The sequence below is a fragment of the Kogia breviceps genome, chromosome 14 (assembly GCF_026419965.1).
Source record: "Kogia breviceps isolate mKogBre1 chromosome 14, mKogBre1 haplotype 1, whole genome shotgun sequence".
NCBI classification, from domain to species: Eukaryota; Metazoa; Chordata; class Mammalia; order Artiodactyla; family Physeteridae; genus Kogia; species Kogia breviceps.
The window spans coordinates 90139060-90161570 of record NC_081323.1 but is presented as its reverse complement, the minus strand read 5'-3'; the positions used below and the strand labels follow the sequence as shown (position 1 = coordinate 90161570).

General features: G+C 66.6%; 1 protein-coding gene across 4 annotated transcripts in view; it reads right to left on the bottom strand.

Moving 5' to 3' along the window:
- INTS1 (integrator complex subunit 1) overlaps positions 1 to 22086 on the bottom strand; it is a 29066-nt gene extending 6980 nt beyond the window's left edge. For 2 of the 4 annotated variants that reach the window (XM_067012815.1, XM_067012817.1), the window contains exons 1-35: positions 21719 to 22086; positions 20880 to 21170; positions 18401 to 18597; positions 18175 to 18312; positions 17770 to 17929; positions 17519 to 17624; positions 17242 to 17428; positions 17025 to 17170; positions 16793 to 16934; positions 16361 to 16537; positions 15636 to 15744; positions 14941 to 15061; positions 14469 to 14546; positions 13680 to 13837; positions 12950 to 13046; positions 10586 to 10677; positions 10349 to 10409; positions 9466 to 9663; positions 9062 to 9191; positions 8570 to 8749; positions 8345 to 8494; positions 7773 to 7952; positions 7591 to 7695; positions 6503 to 6670; positions 6314 to 6425; positions 5321 to 5482; positions 3989 to 4135; positions 3546 to 3644; positions 3159 to 3283; positions 2513 to 2770; positions 1865 to 2024; positions 1492 to 1632; positions 1152 to 1326; positions 940 to 1063; positions 109 to 239 (exon numbers count right to left, since the gene is read on the bottom strand). In XM_067012815.1, the coding sequence (XP_066868916.1) occupies positions 109 to 239; positions 940 to 1063; positions 1152 to 1326; positions 1492 to 1632; positions 1865 to 2024; positions 2513 to 2770; positions 3159 to 3283; positions 3546 to 3644; positions 3989 to 4135; positions 5321 to 5482; positions 6314 to 6425; positions 6503 to 6670; positions 7591 to 7695; positions 7773 to 7952; positions 8345 to 8494; positions 8570 to 8749; positions 9062 to 9191; positions 9466 to 9663; positions 10349 to 10409; positions 10586 to 10677; positions 12950 to 13046; positions 13680 to 13837; positions 14469 to 14546; positions 14941 to 15061; positions 15636 to 15744; positions 16361 to 16537; positions 16793 to 16934; positions 17025 to 17170; positions 17242 to 17428; positions 17519 to 17624; positions 17770 to 17929; positions 18175 to 18312; positions 18401 to 18597; positions 20880 to 21170; positions 21719 to 21776 (5063 nt within the window). In that variant the 5' untranslated portion in view covers positions 21777 to 22086. The remainder of the gene's footprint in view (positions 1 to 108; positions 240 to 939; positions 1064 to 1151; positions 1327 to 1491; positions 1633 to 1864; positions 2025 to 2512; positions 2771 to 3158; positions 3284 to 3545; positions 3645 to 3988; positions 4136 to 5320; positions 5483 to 6313; positions 6426 to 6502; positions 6671 to 7590; positions 7696 to 7772; positions 7953 to 8344; positions 8495 to 8569; positions 8750 to 9061; positions 9192 to 9465; positions 9664 to 10348; positions 10410 to 10585; positions 10678 to 12949; positions 13047 to 13679; positions 13838 to 14468; positions 14547 to 14940; positions 15062 to 15635; positions 15745 to 16360; positions 16538 to 16792; positions 16935 to 17024; positions 17171 to 17241; positions 17429 to 17518; positions 17625 to 17769; positions 17930 to 18174; positions 18313 to 18400; positions 18598 to 20879; positions 21171 to 21718) is intronic. The other 2 variants (XM_067012816.1, XM_059037383.2) reach the window with 1 other exon arrangement.
- Positions 22087 to 22511: the final 425 nt, after the last annotated feature.

The following is a 22511-nucleotide window of genomic DNA, read 5'->3' as shown; positions in this document are numbered from 1 at the left end:
CTCCCGGAGGAGTCCAGGCAGGGCAGCTGCCCCACGGGGCCCCGAGGCCCATACTGCCTGTGGCAGGAACAGACCTGCCGGTGGGGGACAAGGGTCCGGGGGACTCGCCTTTGCTCCCGGTTCCTGCCCAGCAGGACGTGGATACACTGGTGCAGCGTGGACCAGCTGGACTGGTGCGTGAGCAGGGCTAAGAGGTAGGGTCGGAAAGACGGCACCTGCGGGCCGGGATGGCCTTTGCCCTGGGGAGGGAGGAAACCTGCGATGGTCCCCGCCGGGCTGACGGCTCTGCCGGGTGACGTCAGCAGGTGACAGCCCACGTGTGCCGGCACAGAGCAGAGGAAGGTGTCCGTTTCGAGGCATATCCGAGGCTCCCGCCCAGAGAGCCACCCAGCCAGGCCGCTCACTCCACAGGTTAAACATGGGCTGAACGGAATCCACTCCTCAGAGACCAGGACACACGCGAGCAAAACCCGGGGCGCGGGAACGCCTGGACGGGCGGGGCCGCGGGCGCGTGACGTCCGCTCTCAGAAGCGCAGACCAACTGCGCGCCGCAGGATCACGGGCAGGGGTGGCCTGGCAGCCCCTCCCCGGCGACCTGGTCAGTGTTTCCCCCCCTTCCCCACGGCCGCCCCCGCGGAGCCCTGATGTGGGCTCCGACCCCTCAGAGGACCCCACCCCTCGTCACGGGGTGCTGAGCTCCACTCCCCCTACCGCCTCGTGCCCTGTGAGGACCTGAGCCCACGAAGGACCAAGCCACCCCCCGCCCGCCTCCGTGACCAGATCTGGCCAGTTGTGGTGACCCGCTCAGAGGAAACACGGGACCTGTCTGGCCACTGAGACTCAGGCCTCGGATCTGCTGGAACCGACAGAGAGACAGCCCCGCCCTGGGGCTGCCGGGCGGACTGCGGGCCCAGCGCGTCGTGTCCAGGCGAGGCCCACCTTGCTCTGGGAGAACAGCAGCCGCTGCTGCAGGTCCGGGCAGCTACTGATCACCTCGGGGTCCAGCATCTCCAGCCAGTCGACAAGGAGCCCCGAGCAAGGTCCCAGCCGCACAGGCTCCAGGCTGCAGGGAAGGTGGGGTGGGCTCAGACGCAGCTGGCCGGGGCCGCCCCCTGCCCCCCTCCCAGCCGGCCACCGCGCCGCTGGCTCACCTGCAGCTGTCAGAGTCCTGCTTCCCCAGGGCCGGGGGCTCCCCCTTCTCCTGCAACAGCAGCGAGCTCACCACGGCCACGGGCCCCGAGGCCGGGAAGGCAGAGGCGGCAGAGAAGAGCGCGGCCAGCAGCTCCTCCAGGTGAGGCGACCTCACGGCGACCAGAGCCCGGAGGACTGAGGGGGCGGCAGAGAGAGCACCTGCATCACTCCAACTCAGGGGGCCACCGGACGCGAGGACACACAGCCCCGCCCCCAGGCCCTGTGCGCGGGGCGCCCAGGAGGGGGACCTGTGTGCGGGGCGGCGAGGCGGGGTCTTTGTGGCACCCGGGGCCCAAGTACCTTTACTGATAAGCTCGGGTTCCACGTCACACCCCTCCCCAGACTTGAGGGTGGCCATGATGGCGCGGATGGTGGAGCTGACCACTTCCGGGTCCCCGCGGAACGTCAGGGCCTCCGCCAGGTGCAAGAGCCCGCTCCGCACTGCAGGGGAGTGCCGTGTGACCCACGGGACTCCTGCCAGGGGTAGCTGGGCAGGCGACTCCCCTCGGTTCCCACACGTACACTCGCCCCTGGGGGACCTCCCCAGCGCCCCGACCCCCAAACCGCTGGGCCCCACTCACCCCGACGCCACCCGGGACCCCTCTGGGAACAAGGCCCCGGTCCCCCTGACGCGACGGCAGAGAGCCCAGGACCCCCGTCGACCCCGCCTCACCATCGCTGATCCGGCGCCGTGCCGAGTACTGGGCAGCAAACAGCTTGAGCTGGGCCTGCAGGGGCCCGGCCTCCACGGCGGGGCTGTCCAGCCACTGCAGGGTCTGCACGAGCACTTTGAGGAAGCGCGACGAGAAGCCGGTGTCCTGGGGCACGCAGCGCTGGGGGCGGCGCAGCACGGCTCAGACGGGGCCAGGGCCGCGCGGAGCCGTCCCGCCTGCCACGGCGGGGGCCCCTCCAGCGCCCGTACCCACAGCCCACGAGGGGTCTGCTGCCGCCTGTCCTCACGGAGCTCAGAGAGGAACGATCGAGGAGGTAGCACACACGTGCGCACACGCAGGGGCAGTAAGGTGAATGTGGCAAAACCACTGAAACCAGGTGGCGGACGCGGTGAAAACCCACACGCTCCGGCCCTGCTCACAGGGAATTTCTGTCACGGAAGCGGAGGATCTACCCCCAGATCCACAGCAAAAGCCACGTCTCCTCATTTAGGAGCAAGGGCCGCGGCCCACCGGACAGCGTCAGGACACCCGTCAGCTGGGGCCCAAGCAGGCCTGGCCATAGAAGCCCCGAGGCTGGGGGGTCGGGACAGGGGACGGAGGCCTTGGCCGCGCGAGGCAGAGCCCGGGCGCGGGGACTTGGGGCCTACCTGGTACTGGCAGAGCTGGCGCATCAGAGGGCAGGCGAGGAAGTGGTTCTGGTGCATGACCATGGCCAGCGCGCCGCCGTGCGGGGAGTTCAGCAGGGTGGCGAGGGCCTGCAGGAGGCGCACCGCGACGCCCGGCACCTCGGGGCTCCCCTGGCGGACTCGCGCCAGCTCCCGGCCCAGGGCCTGTTGCAGCGCCAGGGCTACGGGGCGCGCACTGGAGCTCTGCCACCGCGGGCTCGGGCTCAGCGGGAAGATCTGCTGAAAGGCAGCCATCAGGACCGCGCGGCTGGCAGGTGGGGCCTTCCCCGAAGAGCCCTCCTCGCACCCCGCACCCCGCACCCCAACCCCACGGAGGCTGCCGGCAGTTGGCACTGGTGTGCCCGGTCCCCAGCAGACTCTCCAGAGGGGCGTGGGGGCGGGGGGCAAGGACTGGGAAGAGGCCCGTGGCAACAGGCCCAGGAGAGAGCGCGTGGACCTGTGCACACACGTGTGCATACAGGTGTGTAAGCGTGAAGACGGAAACCGCGCACCGCTGCTCTGCGGCGCCTGTCACAGTGAGGAGGGGGCGAGAACACACGTGCCCAGGGAACCCTTGGCCGTGGATTCCAGGCTGGGGGAGGGACCGGGGAGGGAGGGTGTCCCGTACCTGCAGAAGCATACCGGCCAGGTCGTCCTCGGGGCCCAGAACCCGCACCTGTGTCACGGCCCGGGTCCTGCCCTGGCCCGGTGGCTGCTCTGGGCTGCTTTTGGGTTTCGGCGCCTCCGTGCTGTCTGCAGGGAAGGAGGAGGTCGGCTGAGAAGCCATCATGGCCAGCTGTGGCGGGGACCATGCTGACCACGGCCAGGCTCAGCCGGCGGCCCACCGCCCAGACAGGAGCGGGCTCACAGCCCCTGCAGAGGGCTCTCACCCCGGGACCCCAGCCTTGCCAGGCCTGCCGAGGCCCAGGAGCAACAGGGCCCAAAACAGAAGCCCGGACGCCGGGCAGAAGCAAACGCTTCCCGAGTGGCCACGCGAGCTGGGATGGGTGCGTACCTCGCCGGGCGGGCAGGGAGGCCGTGAGCAGGGAGTGGAAAGTCTGGCCTCCGGACGCCCCTCGCTCGTGCTGGACCTCGACCAGGTGAGCCATGTAATCTGCGGCGGGGGGCAGCCACGGGTAAACACGGGTCCCCAGGGAGGAGGGAAGCCCTCCACACGGTGCCCGCAGAGCTCCAAGCCTCCCCAGGCCCCGGGAAGCTGGGCGACAGGGCCTTTCCGCAGAGAATCAGACCGCACCCGCAGCTCCCTCCACCCTCCAAGCCGAGGGCTGGACGCAGCTCCACCTTCCTGCTCGCAGCCCCTGCCCCGGGGCTGCTCCACTCCGCCCCCAGCCTGGCTCCCCTGCCCCGGGGCTGCTCCACTCCGCCCCCAGCCTGGCTCCCCTGCCACAGCCCCACGGCGGGCCCAGGGAGCTCGGGGGGGGGGAACCCGGCTCTCACTCTTGTCCATGATGTTCTGCTCCAGGGTCTGGGGGTCGTGGGCCACCGCCTGGTCCAGATACTGGAGAAGTTTGCTCATGCTGGACACAGGGATGCCGAAGGACTGCACGAACAGCAGCAGCTGCTGGGGCTCCAGGTCCTGCAGGGCTGAGGGCGGCTCTCGCTCAGCGACCGCCACCAGGTGACCCTGGCCCGCGGGGCCTGGCGGGGCCCAGGGCCCAGAGGGCAGCTCCAAGGGTGGCTGGTGGGTCCTCAGGCCCCCCACCCTGCGTCCTGAGGCTGCGGGCCAGCCCTGCGCTCCCTCCAGCTCAGAGTCAAGGCTCCCCTGGGTGTGTCCTGCCGCGCTTCCCAAGCCAAGCCACCCCCCAAACTGCCCGGCCTGCTACCCCCACTGGATACCACGCTGACCACCGCCGGATGCCCCTCCTCCTCGCGGCAGGCCGCCCAAGGCCACTCTGCACCCCAGAGCCAGCTCCGAGGCCCCAGCCCCTCCCCCTCCGAATTCCGGGACCACTTGGTCTTGGCTCCTCCTCCAGCAGCGCTGCTCACGGGAGGCCCTCGGCCTCCCCACCTGACCACAAGGGCGCGTGGGCAGCTGTCAGTGCACTGACAGCTCCACAAACATCTGCTGAATAACAGACACCCCGGAACCCACCAGAGGCCCCCGAGCCGTCCTCTCTCACAGGCAACAGGCAGAACACACGCGCAGGCCTACAGCAAGAGGCAAGGCCTGGGCCTCCCCGCCCGAGCCCGGCCGGCCATACCAGCGTCCACCAACAGGCAACAGGCAGAACACACGCGCAGGCCTACAGCAAGAGGCAAGGCGTGGTCCTCCCCGCCCGGCCCCGCCGGCCGTACCAGCGTCCACCAACAGGCAACAGGCAGAACGCACGCGCAGGCCTACAGCAAGAGGCAAGGCGTGGTCCTCCCCGCCCGAGCCCCGCCGGCCGTACCAGCGTCCACCAACAGGCAACAGGCAGAACACACGCGCAGGCCTACAGCAAGAGGCAGGGCCTGGGCCTCCCCGCCCCGGCCCCGCCGGCCATACCAGCGTCCACCAACAAGCAACAGGCAGAACACACGCGCAGGCCTACAGCGAGAGGCAAGGCCTGGTCCTCCCCGCCCCGCCCGGCCGGCCATACCAGCGTCCACCAACAGGCAACAGGCAGAACGCACGCGCAGGCCTACAGCAAGAGGCAGGGCCTGGGCCTCCCCGCCCCGGCCCCGCCGGCCATACCAGCGTCCACCAACAGGCAACAGGCAGAACACACGCGCAGGCCTACAGCAAGAGGCAGGGCGTGGGCCTCCCCGCCCCGGCCCCGCCGGCCGTACCAGCGTCCACCAGGCGCGGGACCTCCGAGCGGATCATGCGCAACTTCAGCCAGTCGGGCAGCAGCAGAGCCTCTTCCGACGTGTCCACCAGGAAGGCCGTGGGCAGCGGCTTCTTCTCTGGGAACCAGATGTCCAGCAGCGCCCGGAACTCGCCGTCACCAGCTTCGGGAGAGACAACAGGGCAAGCACCAGGGATGGCTCAGCGACGCCTTCCCCGACCTCGCCACCCTAGGAGCTCCGGCCGCACCGAAGCCTGAAGGCCAAGGCCGGCACGTCCTCGGGTTACAGGTGCGAACTGGGGCTTCAGAGGATGGAGGGGAATCTACCGGGAGCCGAGCGTGGCCCGGCGGCAGAGGCTTTGCACGGCTGACTCGGGTAATCCTCACAACCGCGGCGTCGCCCCGTCTCAGCTGAGGAAACGGAGGTGCAGGGCTGGCCAGGCCGCCCAGGGGACGGTGTAAGGCTGGGGCCAGCACGCGCTCTGGGCTCTGTGGGCTTGGTCACACCGGCTCCTTCCGGGACTCGGGGTGCACAAAGCCCCGGGCAGCCGGTAGGCCAGGCCGGCACAAGGCCAGCCTCCCCTGGACACAAGTAAGTGGCAGGGCAGCCCCCGGCTGCTGGACACAGCCCACGGCCAGCGAGTCGAGGGCCACACCCCAGGCCTGTGGAGAGGACCCGGAGCTCCCTGCTCTGGGCACCAGTGTCCCCTCAGCTGGGCAGCCCCACGTGGACACCTCCACCTCCAGAAGCCATAGTGCAAAGAGGAGCAGGCACAGAGATGCCCAACAACACCCACGTGCACCTCACGATGACGGGACAGCGTGTGGGCTGACGCGGCACGGAGTCTGCAAACCCCCGGCCTGCGGATCGGAAGGCTCGGCGGCGCACGGGGTACCGTCACGTGGAGGCTCTCACGTGCGCCCCCAGGACGGGCAGGGGAGGGTATCTACCTCCAATGGGAGACCCAGGCCCCACCGCCCGCAGGCTGCTCACCGCGGGGCGGCCCCAGCGTCAGGAGGATGACCATGGCGTGGACCACCAGGATGTGCATGGTGGCCGTCTCCCCGCTAGTCCAGCGCAGGAAGACCTGGTCTTGCGACTCAGACTGGAGGGAGAGGAAGGGGCTGAGCGGGCCGAGGCGAGGGCCGCGGGGGCCGGACCCAGGGCGCCCGCCCGCCTTACCCAGCTGTAGACCTCCTCGCCCTCCTTGCTCTTGCGCATGCGCTGCACGTAGCGGGAGAAGATGGAGAGCAGGGCAGCCAGCACGGCGTCCGACTCGGCGCTGCAGGAGCGCTTGGAGAAGAGGTGGGACATGATGGTGGAGCGCTCCACGATGAGCCGGGCCACGTCCTGGGGGAGCACGGCGTCAGAGGGCGTGGGGCCCAACGCCAGTCGTGCCTGGCCGACAGCCCTGTCCCCTCGGAAGGCCGCCCCGACGCCACGTCCGCTCTGCACGACCACCCCCCGCCACCGGGCAGCAGGCCGATGACGGACGGAAGGGCCCCACACGCAGAGCCCCGCAGCCGTGCGGGGCTGTCAACTGCCAAGCGGGCGGGAGGGGCAGCAAGAAGTGACAGGCTCCCTGGAGAGGGCCGGCCCCGCTCGGAGAGGAGAGCGAGGCATGGGGCAAGGCACCGTCCGCCCTCGAGCGACAGTAACACACGCTCCTTGAGACCCGACGGGAAAGGCCATCTGCAAACAGCCGGACGCCACGTTCACTTGAAAGCTGCAGCGGTGACGCAGGGCAGGCTGGCCCCTGGACCGGGCTCAGCAGGGCGAGGCCTCCAGCCCGGACCTTTATTACCGTCCAGCCCCTCGACAAGGAACCCAGGCTCGGACAGAACGCCACTGCCCACCGACCTCTGTCTTCAGCCCGCTCCTCACTCCCTCCGCTCACTCGTTCTACAAAGACCCAGGGCCTCTAGAACCTCCGTCGCTGTCAGCCAACACGCTAACAGGGGAGCAAGGTCACAAGACAGAGGGGCAGAAGCGAGGCCGACGAGGGAGAAAGCGGCCCCGTGCTCAGCTCACAGGGCCCCCGCAGCAGGGAGCAGGGTGCGGGCCCCAGCCGCAGACTCCTGGGTGGGCCAAGCCACGCCTCCCCCAGCCCAGAGGCGCAGAGGCAACCAGGCCTGGATGATCACAGGGCACTGGGGGCTCCGGCCCTCGAGCCCGGCTCCGGACAGGAGGGCGCCGCAGCCGAGGTGTGGCCCTGCCGGCCCTGCGTCCCGACTGGGCTGGCCACGGTCCCCCCGCGCCGCCCCCCTCACCAGGGCCAGGTCGCTGTGCTGGCTCTGCTCCTCCACGGGCGTGTGCTGGGACAGGTAGACCAGGTAGGCACTGATGGTCTGCGGGTCCGTCTCCACGTGGATGGCCTGGGGAGTGGGGGGAGGGCAGGCGTGTGAGCGCGCGCCCCGGCAGAGCTGCCCGCCGCCGCCCTGCGGCCCCTCACCTGCTGCAGCGCCAGGGCGGTGGGGGTCCTGACGCTGTCGAAGAGAGGCAGCCTGGGCAGGTCGCGCAACAGCCACTGGTAGCCCTGCAGCGCGTCCGAGTCGCCCGAGTCCTCCTCCATAGGGGGCTCCTTGTCCTCCCCGTCCCGCAGGCTGCCCTCCGAGAGCACCAGGGACAGGCCCTGCAAGCAGACATGCGCCCGGTCGCGGGGCCACCCGCTCCCTCACGGCCCCGCGCGAGGGGCCGCTGCCCGGCCGAGACGAGCTGTGCTCGGAGCTGCCACGCCTGGGCGGACGGAGTGCGGGCTGGCTCCCCTGGAAGGCCATCGCCCGCGCCGCGGGAGACACGGCAGGACGGCCACTGAGCTGCTCTGGGGACGTTTCCCATTAGCACCCAGGGAGGGGGCCCAGACGGGGGAAAAAGGGCTCTGAGCCCTGCGAAGTTCATGACCGCACCCTTTCTGTGCCCGAGAGTCAGCCAGAATACAAGTCTGGGGAGCAAAGTCCTCGTCTTAACAAAACCGGGGAGAGCGGGGGTGCACGGGGAGCAGCAGGCCCAGACGGGCCGCCTCACCTTCGTGGCCAGCACCCGGGAAGCCACCTGGGGGGAGCCGAGGCGCCGTAAGAAGTAGTCCAGCACCTCGCAAGCGGTCTGCTCGTCGGCCCTGGGGCCCAGCAGCAGGTCCTGCAGGCGGCCCAGCAGCTGCCGCTGCTTCTGCTGCCTCTGCAGGGACAGGGGACCCTCAGGGCGGGCCTCCAGGGCCGGTGGGCTGGGTGGGCTCGGGGCGGGGGTGCCGACCTGCCGCTTCCTGGCTTTCTGCTCTTTGCTCTCGCCCTCCTCCTCCTCCTCCCCGGAGGCGGGCTCGTCAGCAGCGTCGTGCAGCAGGAACTCGCACAGGCACTGCACCGGCAGCACGTCCAGGGATCCCTCGCTGGACTGCACCAGGTCGGCCAGCCAGGGCATGGACTGGGAGGAGGCCTGGGCAGGGCGGCAGCCACACGGCTCTTTCCGGCTAATCCTGCCGCGGCCCCTGCCGGCCCACCTGCACGCCACCCAGCGGGGACTCCCGAGGCGGCCCTGTGTGCGCCCCGCCGGCAACATGCCACGGCCGCCGACCGCGCTGGGAGCGACGTGCAGGCCCAGGAGCCCGTCGCCACGTAGCCTTGTCTCTGGGTGTGCCCTCTCTGGCCACGGTCTCGCCTAACGCCGCAGCCCACCGACGCCCCTAGAAAGTTCCCCGCTCGCCCGCCTGCAGCCAGCCTCCTCCTCCCAGACCACAGCGGGACTCACCTGCCTCTGGATGATGTTGAGGAGGAAGTCCGGGTTCCGGCTCCGACACAGCAGGTGCCCGAGGCGGAGGGACTGGTTGAGGCCTTTCACCTGATCCAGGACGTGAGGGGGAGGCCTCCGGGGCGGCCCTCTGAAAGTTCCACATGACCCAAGTGTGTCGAAGCCGCAAGCGCACTGCTCCCCAGGCGACAGTGGCGGGTGAGGGCGGGGCCGCCCGCCTCCCCCCTGGGGGCAGCTGCCCGTCTTCCCCGAGGCCCGTGGTCCTCCCCTCCCAGCCCAGCCACGGGGGCTCTCGGCTTCACCACGGCCCGGCCGCGCGGAGAACCAGGACAGTGGCCAGGACACGGCGCCCCCGCCCGCCCCTGGCAGCCCAGGCCTGGCCCCGAGCTCCACGCAGCGCATACTGGGGCTCAAGGCTGGTGAGCTGGGACAGGAGCAGGCTGCTGCTCTCAGTGATGGTCTGCTTGGTGGACGCAGCGGCCAGGTGCCCCTCAAACGCCAGGATCTCCTGCTTCTCCCGCTGCGAGACCTGCAGCTCCCGAGTGACCATCTCAGTCCGGGTCTCCTCGTCCGTCAGGGTGCACGGCGGGTACGAGTAATTGCTGGGGACCAAGCAGGAGGAACCTGTCGCCGGGCCACCAGAGGCTGGCTGCCACCAGGCAGCGCTCAGAGTGGGGGCTCAGAACTTAGGACGGCGCCCCTCGCCCAGGCCCAGCTTGAGCCGTCAGGCTGTGGAAGGGACCCGGGGGCGGGGGGGGCGTCGGCAACACGGCCACAGTCAGACCCCCATGAGGGAGCTGGGCAGCCCTCAGAGCCCACAGCCGGCCACCCTCTCTTCCCACACAGCCGAGTGCTGGCACCTCCAAAATCAGCCCACGTGTGTCAGGATCCTGGACCCGAGCGGCGTCTGTCCAGGATGGCCACACGGGACCCCTGGACCCTTTCCAACGGGCCAGGTGGAAAGCCGGCTCACGGCTTCAAAGACACATGCGGCTTTCTGGGGGTACAAGCAGCTGGACCCCTGTCACGTGCTCTAGCACGTCTAACCTAGTGTCCAATCTAGCGTCCTGTGGCAGCCACAGGGCGGCCCCGCGCGCCTGGCTCCCACACGCCACGGCCTCAGGCTCCACTCCACCTCAGCCAGCGTCCCACAGCGACCCTCGCTGCCCCCGAGGGCGCTGGCAGGCTGCACCCATCCCCGCCGCAGGAGCACAGCACACACACGCCCCCGCCCAGCGAGGGGGCGGCCCGCGGCGCGGGGAGCCCGCAGAGCGGCAAGCCGCTTACTTGGTCATCACCATCTCCATGAGCATCTTCAGCGTGGGGTACTCCTCCCAGGCAGCCAGGCCTAGGGAGCAAGGCGACAGCAGGTGGCGGCCGGGGCTCCCGGCCGAAGACCCAGCCCCTCCCCGCCCGTCCCCAGTCCCCAGCCGGCTCTGCGCCAGGTCCTGACAGGCAGGACGCCCAGGCGGGGGAAAGGTCAACACCGGCCCCGGGGCCCACGGCTGGCCAGAGGGGGCTCACCGATGTTCTCTGGGTTGAACGCGGCGACGACCAGCAGGAGGGGCCACGCCTTCCAGTAGAGGGTGGAGATGGCGAGGTTCGGAGGCTGGTACCTGGGACGCAAGGTGTTCATGGCTCAGCCTCGGACCACGAGGTCCTGGACGGGAATGGGTCCAGGCCAGGGCGGCGATCGCTTCACAGCCCCAAACGTCAGTACTGGAGCCTCAGTGACTCCTCTCTGGGACTTGCGCCCCCAGGATGTGCATGGCTGTACCCAGCACACCGCTCAGGCCCACACCCCAGCCCTGGGCTCCGGGACACCTGCCCTACTTCCCTCAGCCTTGGCCTCCCACCCTATCGCACGGGAACAGAGGAAAGGTAATAAACACTCCGTAATGCTAACTACTGTCGTTATTCTTTACATCAGAAAACCAGAAAACACCCCAGTATCCGTCAACGTGTAACCATAACTTTCAAAAGTCACACATCATGCTATCGTAATTACAGTCCTTTCAGATGACGCAACAGAAAGCAGCTAAGAAGCTGTTAGGAAAAATGAAATAAATCTGATATAATGACTTGGCATCACTCCCAAACTCGTCTATAGCTTGGACGCAATCCCACCACAATCCCAGTTGGCTTTTTTGTGGAAATTGACCAGATGACCCTAAAATTCACATGGAAATGCGAGGACCCAGAAAAGCCAAAATAACGTTGAAAAAGAATAAAACTGGAGGACTCACACTTCCCAATTCCAAAACCCAGCACAAAGTTACAGTAACGAAGACAGGAGTGTGGGCGTGAGGACAGGCATATAGGTCAATGGAACAGAACTGAGGATCCCGAAATAAACCCATATGTTTAAGGTCAACCGATTACCCATAAAGGACAGTGATGCGTCCTCATGAAACAGAATGAAGTCAGAGCCGTACCTCACACCATATACAAAAATAAATTCAAAATGGACAACTGACCTAAACATTAAGGCTAAAACTATAAAACTCTTAGGAGAAAACACAGGAATAGATCTTTGACACCTTAGATGAGGCAACGGTTTCTTACGCGTGACACGAAGACCCAAGAAACCAAAGAAAAATAAACTGGGCTTTATCGAGATTAAAAAGCTTTTGTGTCTCAAACGGCACTAAGAAGGCATATATTTACAAATTATAGGTATGTTAAGCGTCTCACTCCAGGACCTATAAAGAGCCCTCACAATCCAACAACAAATATTCAAACAACCCAGTTTAAAACTGGGCAAAGGACTCAGATAGACATTTCTCCAAAGAAGGTGTTCAAATGGCCCACAAGCACGTGAAAAGCTGCACAATGTCACTAGCGATTACAGAAATGGAAATCAAAGCCCAAATGAGGGACTCCCCTGGTGGTCCACTGGTTAGGGCTCTGCACTTCCACTGCAGGGGGCACAGGTCTGACCCCTGGTCTGGAAACCAAGATCCCACATGCTGTGGCCAAAAAAAAAAAAAAAAAAAACGCCAAAATGAGATGCCACTACACACCCACTAAGACGACTAAGATAAAAAGGTGGACCATCGGTCTCGGCAAACGTGGAGAAACAGGAACCCCCGGACCCTCTGCTGGGAAAGTGAGACGGCGCAGCCGCTGCGGGGAAGTCTGGTGGTTCCACAAAAGGTTAAACACGTGACCCAGCAATTCTCCTCCTGGGTGTCCTTGCGAGAACCGGAAACACACGTCCTCACAAAAACGTACCCGTGGAGTTCCCAGCAGCGTGGTTAACTAAGTGCGCGTCAACCAGCAAACGGATCAACAGAACGCAGCGCCCGCACTTGGCCACAGAGAGGGACAGAGTACAGGTGCAAACGAAACCTCGGAGGGGCCCTGGACACGTGACACGCAGCGGAAGGAGCCAGCCACGCGGAACCACGCGCTTCATGATTCCGTTCACGTAAAGTGTCCAAAAACGTCCAATCCACAGGGACAGAGTTGATTCGCGGGGTCTCAGGGCTGTGTGTTTGGGGGCGGGGGGTGGGGAGCGACAGCTGGGGGGAACAGGCTCCTGAAAGGGACGCGGTTCTAAAGCTAGGCTGGCGATGGCTGCGTGACCCACGAACGCACCAAAAGCATCAAATCACAAACTTTAAATGAGTGAAGCATGTGAGAAATGAGAACTGTATCTCAGTCAAGTGGCTTAAGGAAACAGAGCACGAGCTCTCCGTTGTCTAGAAAACACCATGAATGTGTTCACACACACAGGAAACAAGCATCTAAGTGACAAAGACCAAAAAGGAGAGAACAAGGGAGCGGGTCACAGAGACCCAGGCGACGGCGGTCAACCAGGCCTTGGGTGGTTCGCCGCGCGGCCCAGCCTCATGGGTGTGTGTGGACGGGCCCCTGGACCCTCACCCGGGCGGGAGCTGGATGTTCTCCGGGTGATGGTAGGTGCACAGGTTCAGAACAGCGTCGATCAGCTGGATCCTCTCCACCTTCAGCACTTCCACGTCTGAAACCCAGAAACCACACACGGCTCACTCGGTGGAGGTCCAGGCCAGACTCAGGCTGTGGACATCAGAGAGCGAGGAGAGGGGGCGGGGCGGGGCTGGGGACGACACGGGCACAGGGCAGGATGCGACGACACGCAGCCAGCGTGAGCTGGCCTGGGGAGCCGGGGCACGTCTCCACCACGTGGCACCTGAGCTGGAGGGGCGCGGGCCGCACACAGCGCAGCTGGGCTCGGGGCAGGGCCGAGACGTGACCACGCCCGTGTCTGGGGCAGAAGCGCCAGGGCAGAGCCCCGGGGGGCAGCGAGCCCCGCCACAAGGAGGGGTCGGCTCCAGGCCCGTCGGCGACGGGACATACGTGCGCTCCAGAACAGGGACCGCCCTGCGTAAGGCCACCGCGGTGGCCCATTAAGGAGGCGAGAGACACACACTCCTGCCGAAGTTCAACCCGTGGAGAACGGGCGCAAGTCCAGGGTGAGCTCCAGCATCAGCCTAAGGACTAGATTGCCATCTAAGGCACACGCACAGCCCGATGCCCGATGCCCGACGCCCGTGAGGTCAGCAGCGGGGAGGGGAGGAGCCCAGGGGCGGGAGGCCGTCACCCACAGGGCGCGGGGCAGAGCCGAGGCCCTTACCGTCGGCCTGCACGGCCGCAGCCCGCTTCACCAGGTGGTCGGCCAGCTCCATGGCGTCGGCGGGGCCCAGCGGAAGCTCCCGGGACAGCCCGATGACCAGGATGCGCATCAGCGTGTCCTCCAGGATGGGCACCTCCGAGCAGAGGCGGAGGAAGAAGCTGCGGGCGAGCGGGGAGAGGCTGGGCTGGCGGGAGCCCACCCCAAGCCCGCCGGGGCCGCCCACCCCCACGGCGGGCGAGGAGGGGGCGGCCGCCCACCCGCCCCGCGGTCACTGGTGCCCGACGCCCCTGTGGACCGTGCCCCGCCGTCCCGAGGAGGGCTGTGGGGGGGCCCAGTCTCGTCCCGCAGCCCCCAAGCTGTGACGGGAGACGGGCACGGAGCACAGGCGGGGGTGAGGTGAGCACGCTGACCGGGCCCACGGTGGGGAGGGATGGAGCGACCTGTCAGAAGCACAGGGCAGGGTGTCCCCAGGTTCAGGGGACAGAGCACGACACTGGCTGAGGGAGGAAAATCGTGTGCGCAGCTGCTTGGAAGCGAGGAGGGGCAGGGAGCTGGAAACACCCCAGGGGCGCTGAGCTGGGCAGTCCCGGGGCACGGGCACCAGCTGAGTCCCCGGGAGGGTTGCAGGCGACTTAGCAGAGACACCGCACCCTTGGGAAAAGCGGCACAGGGTGTGCGGGGCGGGACAGGGACGGTGACCCTGACCCAGACCAGACAGAGTCTCTGGGCTGGCCTCAGCGAGCCTGGCCTGGGCAGCCCTCGTGGCCCAGGGCCGGAAGGCACACTCACTTGCGGTCACTCTCGGGTGGCCAGTTGTCCCACTTGTAGTAGGTCTCGGGCTGCTCTGTGAAGAGCACCTTGTGAAGGCTACAGGGTGGAGGGCGCCATCAGTGCTGGAGTAGACAGGGCTCCCACCAACCCCGTCAGCCCGCACGGGCTGCGAAGCCACACGTGCAGAGGGACCGCCCGATTCCTGAGCTCGGCAACCCCACGGCACCTCTGGAGGGCCTCCAGCCACCCCCCAATAAGGCCTGGGCGGGGGGGCTGGCAGGTGACAAGCCCCCCAACAGGGGGCTCCCAACCCTGGTCAGACGGGACCCCACCTCCCCCGTAAGAGAAGGCTCTGCCCGAGGCCCCGACGCCACACAAGGGTCGGCGGCTGCCCACCGGTGACCTGTCACCTCCGTGGTGAGCCCTGTCACCCGTCACCAGTCGGACCGGGGGGTGGCTGCTCATCCCGAGCGGGAGAGCGCGGCCGTACCAGTGCACGTAGTCCTTGGGGGCGAGCTTGCTGATGGAGGGGACGACGGTGTGCAGCCACCAGACAGCGTCCCGCTGGATCGCGGCGATCTGGTTCTGGAAGGAGCGCAGCACCTCCAGGTCTGCGGGGGACGGGAGGGTTACAGAGCCCGCACGGCAGCCAGAGGGCCTAGCTCAAGGCCAGGTGCAGGAAGGAGGCCTGGGCGGCACAAGCATCCTGCACTGGAGCGGGGAACTCGGCTAGGGTAAGGTTCAGCGAACACCTACCTGACCATGCTCACAGGCCCAGGGCAACCCGGGGAACTGAAACCCTCAGGTTCCAAGTGTCCTTCCAGCCAACGGCTTAAGGGGCCTGTGCAGCCAGGCCTCCCCAGGATCGGCCATGAACCAAAGCCCGCTGACCCAAACACCACCGCCCTGCTTCCCCTCCTACCCTTGGCCCAAGGGCCATGAGCCCGAAACGCCTTCACAACGGCACCAGGATCCGCGTGGGCAAACCATCCAAGCAGAGGACGGGCCTGGACCAGAAGCTGGTGTTCTCAGCCCAGACGGGAGGAACAGGAACCAGCCGGTTCCAGAAGCTCCCTCGGCCTCTCGGAGCTGTGCCGCGGAAGCGCCCCTTCCCGCCCCCGCCTCGGCCTCGGGGACGGCCTGCAGCCGTGGAAGCGCCCGCCGCCGCCGGGCCCGGAGCCTTACTCTTCTTCTCCCCTTTGTCCCAGGCGACGCCAGCCTCCTTCACCTGGGCCGTGATGCCCAGCATCATGGACACGGCCAGCACGTCCGTGATGTGCACCACGAAGCGCTCCTGCAAGCACAGCCCAGCTCAGCGGCGCTGCAGCCCTCGCCCGGGCCCTGCGCACGCGGGCCGCCGGGACAGGAGGACGCTGGGCGGAGAGCGGCCTTGGGACCGAGGACCAGCCAGCAGCAAGGCCAGGCCGGGCCACAGGGAGGAGGCTCAGCCACCAGAGCTGGACTAAGCCCGCCCTCCCGGGAAGAGGGCCACCCCGTGGGCTGTCTGCCGACCTGCCCACACGGCACTCAAGACCCTCCACCCCCGGCCCCAAGTCCTGCTCTCCAGCGGCACCTCCCACTGCTCCCAAACACCCCAAATCTACGGCCCTCGGTGCACTGTCTGCGTCGCCCTGCCCGCTCACGCCGTCCCCTGGCTTCCCCAGCCCCGCCGGCTACAGCTCTTCCCACCTCCACACCCAGCCCCGAGGTCACCGGCTCCCCTGGGGCCGCCCGGCCAGCCCCTCCTCGGACCTCGCAGGATGGAGCCTCCGCTGCCTCCGGGACGGGCCACCGAGCACGCGGGGCGCCCAGCCCAGCCCGGCGCGGGGGAAACCGCTGGGTGAGGGTCGCGCGGTAGACAGCCTGCACGGGCCTGGGGGGCCTGCGGGGCAGGGGAGGGGGCTGCCCACCTTGAACTCCATGTCCAGGTACTGGGGCTCCTTGCGTTCCTGCATGAGCCCGAGGCAGAAGGCCTGGAAGTTGATCTCGTGCTTGGTCTGCTTGATGATCTCGCGCAGCAGGGCCCGCGAGGCCCGCAGGTAGTCGTCCTTGTTGGTGAGCAGGTCCTGGAACACCATGGCCAGGAACTGGGGGAGAGATGGCGCCAGCAGCTGCAGGGGCCGCCCGCCGGCTTCCGTCCCCACCAGGCTGCAGGAGGGCTTCCCAGAGCCCCCGGACGAGGCCCCCGCCAGCTCCCGCCGCACGCCCACGCCCGGGCCCTGGCGCCCCACGCCCGAGCCTCTCACGCACGGCTTGGCACCACGCCGGCCGCCGCCAGGCCCTCGTCTCCAGCCCGGGCGCGGGGCGGGGGGCGCGGGCGTACGGCCACGCCGGGCTCCCACCTTGGGCGCCAGCGCGGAGCTGTGCTGCAGCACGGCGTACAGGGTCTGCATGTTGCTAGGGTTCCGCGCGTTGGACAGCTCGTTGAAGATCACGAACTTGATGGTGGTGCCCAGGTTGTCCTTGTGCGCGTTCAGCAGCTCCCTGGACGCGGACCAAGCAGGCGGCACTGGAGTGGCTGGGCCGCCCCCACCTGCCGCCCACCCCCGCCCTGCTCCTCCCCACCGGGCGCACCTGACGCAGAGCATGTAGTGGTTGAGCAGGACCTTGGGCTTGAGGCGGATCTTGATCAGGTGGGAGATGACGTCCATGTCCTCGGGGCCGTGCGTGCCGCAGTTCATGCACACGGACATGAGCAGGTCCTGGGCCGGCCGGGTCAGCTGTGGGGCAACGCCGTCAGCCCCGCGGCCCCGACCGCCGGGGGGGCCCCCACGCGCACGGCGCCCCTCACCTTGGGGTTCTGCAGCCACATCTCCAGCTTCTGCACCGCCATCAGCCGCACCTCCTTGTAGCCGCAGGTGGAGGTCAGGAGCCGCAGCAGGTTCCGCGAGACGTTGTCGATGGGCTGCCGCCGGTTGAGCTGGTCGCGCAGCATGTCGAGGACGTACTCCTCCACGCTCTCCGCCAGCTCCTCGTACCTAGGCCAGAGGGGGGAAGGCAGGCGGGCAGGAAGGCGGGCAGGCTCTCCGCGGGAGGGGCCGGGCCGGGGGGCCGCGCGGCACACCTACCTGGGCATGAGCTGGCCCTCCTGCTCGGGGCTGAGCTTCTCCTCCGCAATCAGGAGCTCCGTCTGGCTGTCCTCCTCCTCAGTGAGGGAGGGGTGAGGGCTGCTCCCTGCACACCAGCGCCTCATGAATACGGGCGCCCGGCCGGCCCTCGGGCACCCACGCCCCCGGTGGTACCCGGCTCCGTGGAGGGAGACGCCCCGGCCCGGCCCCCCCCACGGGGAGCCCCAGCCCGGCCGCCCAGCATCTCTCACCAGCACTGAGTTCCCCTCCACTGCGCCCCGCCTCCCCCTGCACGAGCACGCTCTTGGGAGGCATCTTGGTGTTAAAGGCCGTCTGGATGTTGTCCACGAAGGTCTTGCAGTGCGGGCTGTCCACCCAGATCCGCTCTCCCAGGGAGTCTTCAATGTACACCTGCGAGGACAAGGCCTGCACCTCCCGCCTGCCCTCTGCCACATCCCAGTGGCGCCGCGGGAGGAGCGAGCCAGGTGCTTCCCCAGGGCCCCAGCGGACAGGAGCAGGGCTGCCAGGCACAGCCCACAGGAAAGAACGCATTCAGTTGCCCCTTTTTCGCCCCGGGGGCCGAGCGGCGCACCCCACCTCCCTCGGCCTTCTGCCGCCTTCACCAAACAGCAATCTCCTGGGAAAGGCCCGCTCACCTTGACAAAGATCTCGGGCCAGTTCTCGTCCTCCTCGTACGCGGCCATGAGGAGGCTGCAGGCCAGCACGGACACCAGGCTGTTCCCCTTGGCCTTGAAGTTGATGGAGGCGTCCCGCCGTAGGAGGCTGCACAGCGCCTGCAAGAGACACCGTGGCGGCTGGGGAGGCCCATCTCGCCTCCACCTGCCCCTTCCCAGGACAGAGGAGGGGATGCCCGGCCCTCACCTCGATGACCCCCTCCGTGGCGAAGATGTTAGGCTTGATCTTGGCCAGGTACATGAGGCTCAGGTACAGGGTGCTGTCCGGCTTGGCCCGCGTGACCTTCAGCTGCTTCACGGCCCCGCACAGCACTCCCTCCAGCCTGTCGTCATTGCCCTCCAGCTCGGCCGCCTCGATCTCATCCAGCAGCACCGCGGGCGGGACTGGCGGGGAGATGGCGCCCTGTCAGGCGGGCAGCTCCGAGCAGAGGCTGCCTCGCGGGGGCCCCAGGCCACGGGCGGACCGGGCCAACCGCCAGAGACCGGCCAGCGAGGGTCTCAGGGCTGAGCCGGTCTCCCAGGAGGACGCCGCCGGGCAGATGCTGCCGCGGCCCGTGGGAACGACCAAGACCACGAAGGGTCGGCCTTAGCCAGGTGCCACCACAGCCATCCCGCCACACCCACGGCCACCCCAGGGTGATCTGTTCTTGAAACACCTTCTTTCCTACGAGTTGGACGTTTTTTCTAAGCTTTTAAGTCAGCCAGCACAATGTACCCGCAGCCCTCCTTCTCTTCTGTCGTGGCCGCTTCTCTGCCGTCCCTCCCCGGGTCTGTCCCGCAGAGGCTCTTCTGCTCCGTCTTTGCAGGGAAACCACTGGGAGCTTCGACCCTCTTCCTGCACAGCTGCCCTCTGCTCTGCTCTCCACTCCTTTCCTCTTCACTTCCTCGCACGTCCTCTGTCCCCCACCTTCCTTCTCCGACGGGAACTGCAGCTCCGGCACAGCTCCCGCCCGCACTGGAGTCCCCGCTCCGCACTGGAGTCCCCCCTCCTCTGAGGGACCCTCTCGGCCGGGCTTTGGCTCCACCCCATGTTTTCTCTGTGCTGCGTTTGTGATTTTTCTGTTTTACCTATTCTCTGACTTCCATTACGATATCTTCTCTGACCCAAGGGGTTTTTTAGGATTGTGTTTTTAGATACCCAAACAATGGAAGGAGGCGTCGTTACTGATTTCTAACTTAACTGCACTGAAGACAGAGAATTCAACAGTAGCCCCAGAGTGCCTTCTATGTGCCGGGGAAAATGACAAAGAGGCAGGAAAGATGGACCAGAGCTATGGAAGGTCTTGGCCGTGGAGATGTTCCAAGCACCAGATGCTATAAGTAGCTCAAGTCAGCCTTTTCTCCATTTTGCTAAAGGTGTTTGTAAAATACGCTATCATCCTGGACGTGCTCTTCGTAAGTACATTCCATCCAACCTTCAAAGCCACCCTTTCTGGGAGTCACGCGACGGTAAAACAATACCGAAGCGCAGCCAGCAGCGCGGAGGACCATGGCCTGAGTCAGGACTCGGCCCCACAAGCGCTTCCAGCGCCGACCGTCACCAGCCGCCAGGGGAGGGCCCTGAGCCGAGGGTCTCAGCCCCCAAGGCGCCGCTCCGCCCCGTCCTCCGCCTCGGCTCTGGCCACTGCGTGCCCTGCTCCCCAAGCACAGGTCCCCGCTCCAGGACGCGGGCCTCCACTCAGTGGTTTCTCCTACAACAGCCTGCACTGCCTGTTAAGATCCCATTCAGCCTTTGAGGCTCAGTTCCACGCTACGGTTCCCCGATGGGCCTTCCCTCTCCCGAGGCTGTCCTGTGAGCCCCTGCACGCTCAACACCTGGGACCGGTGTGATGTTTAACAGACCTGATCTACAGGGCATCGTGGGGCCACTAGAAATAATCGACGGAAAGATGGTACCGAAAAATCAGGAAACGTTAGGTGCACACAAAATTAAAAGCTTTCGTGTAAACAGCGGGCTTGCGGATCAGCTATAATCTGTCTTTAACGCTGTCGTATTACCCTTCCAGCTAAGAAAATAAGAGCAGGGAAGTAAGGCCTTCGTTGGCAGGAGCCGGGAGGAAGGAGGAGGCAGCCCAAACCTCCTCGTGCCGGGGGCAGAGGGGCCTCAGGAGACGCACAGCCCACGAGAACAGCGCCCGTCTGGGTGTGCTGCCCTGCAACCCCCATGCTCAGAACAGACCCCGTCACAGTGGAGCGAGCCCGTCCCCAGAGGGTAGGCGCTGGCGGCCCCCAGGAGTGCATCAGCCTCACAGCAGCTCTGCCCCTGGAGCTGGGACAACAGAAATCCGTACGAGGCTTTCCAATCCAGGAGGCCCTGGCACATGCTCTGTCTGCTTCAGAGAGTGGGCCACTGAGATGCGCACTGTCTGCGCTGCTCCCGCTACGTGGCAGCAGCCCATTCGGGCCCCAGACCTACCTGTGCCATCTTGCCCTGAGTGACATGAGCACTTGCCATCGCTGTCACAGAACGTGAAGCACAAGTGGGGTGAAGGCACCCTTATAAGAGGTGCTTTGAAAAACAAACTCACAGACCACTCCTGTCCTCCATTCTCCAAGGAACCTACACTCCACCTACAGTGCTAAGCCGGAAGTGGCCATTCCGAGCCCCTGGTGCACAGAAAAGGCATGGGCTACATTCTCTGGGGGACGTCAGGGGCTGACTTTACCTTCAATCGGGACCACAGACGGTTCCTTAATCGAGGGAGAGATTGCACGTTTCTCTGCCACTGCGGCCTCAGCCAGGCGTCCCAGGGCACTCAAAGGGGGTGTGGAGGAGAGTTTCGGGCGCTTGGTGAGCCCGGTCAGGGCCGAGGCACCTGCCAGAGCAGCTGCAGCATCCCGCTTGCGCTCCGAGGGCAGGTTGGAAGGGGCAGGCTTCAGCAGGGTGGATGCCGTTTTCGATTCAGTGGCCTGACCCTTCGAGCCCAGAGCAATGAAGTCTCCTGGAGGAGGGTGCCCTGCAGAGAAAAGACATGGAGAAACGGGCACCTTTACATAGCGGCCGAGGTGGAAAGGGTGTCCGAGACAAACTCCAACCTCCTGCGGTTTCCGAGGGGATTAAACAAGGGCTGGGGGAGGCCAGAAACCAGTCACCCAGCAAGTCCACGTCAGAGCTGGGACCGCATGACGGGAGCAACACGGAGCTTACTACAGACCAGGCCACCTCTACTTGACAAGTGTCAGTCCCCTTAATCCTCAACGAGTTTCTGGAACAGGCACCGTCACTCTCACTTTACAGGTGAGGACAACCAGGCACAGAGAGGTTAAGTAACGTGCCCAAGGCCACACAGCTTGGAGTGGCAAAGCGCGGGGCTGAGGCCAGTCTGGCTCCAGCCTGCTTTTAGCCACTGTGTTTGTGCTGCCCCCTCCTCCAGGCTCGCGACTCCCAGAGCCGCCGGGACCCCATTCCTGGAAACGGCGTTCGGCTCGGAGTAACGAAACCGCGACCCGACAGAGGAGCCGGGCCGGAAGCCGCGAAGCCCTGCCGCCGGGAGAGGCCGCGCACCAGAAGGCTTGGCCGCAGCGCTGGGCCTGCGGACGGTGGTGGGCTTGGCCCGGTTCATTCTGTCCCCGTCCGTTCGCCGCTGCTCGCTGCCGACGCCTCACTTGGGAGAAGACCAGCGCAAGTCAGTCGTCCGCCGTTCGCCCATTCATTCGGATCCACCGTCCGGGGTTGGGGTTCGGGGCGAACGGCCCGCCCCGCCGCGCGCAGCCACTCCCGAAGGGGCCGCGCGACCCCGCCTCCCCGCTTCGGACCCCGGGAGGGTCTGTCTCGCCGGCAGCCGCTGACCAATCACTTCTAGCGAGATCACCTCCGACCCATCGCACCGGCGCCCCGCCACCGCCACGGCCGCCCCGGAACCGGAAGCCACCCGCGGGGCCCGACTTCCGGAACAACCGGCAGCAAAACAGCGCAGCAGGGGCGAGACGGCGAGGAGGCGAGAGGGTCCGCGGGGCCTGCAGCGCTCCCTGGCGGCGGGAGGCCGGCGGGGCTCGCAGCCGCTGATCTCTACCCGGCGAGGCGGACGCTGTCACCCTCTCGTGCAGGTGAGGCTGACCTTAGAAAGTGACGTGCCCAAGGACAGACAACCAGGAAGGGTGGCCTCGGATGCTAACCCATATGTGCTGGAACTTCAGAGTCCTCTCCCAGGGCTTCCCTGGTGGCGCAGTGGTTGAGAATCCGCCTGCCGATGCAGGGGACACGGGTTCGTGCCCCGGTCCGGGAAGATCCCACATGCCGCGGAGCGGCTGGGCCCGTGAGCCATGGCCGCTGAGCCTGCGCGTCCGGAGCCTGTGCT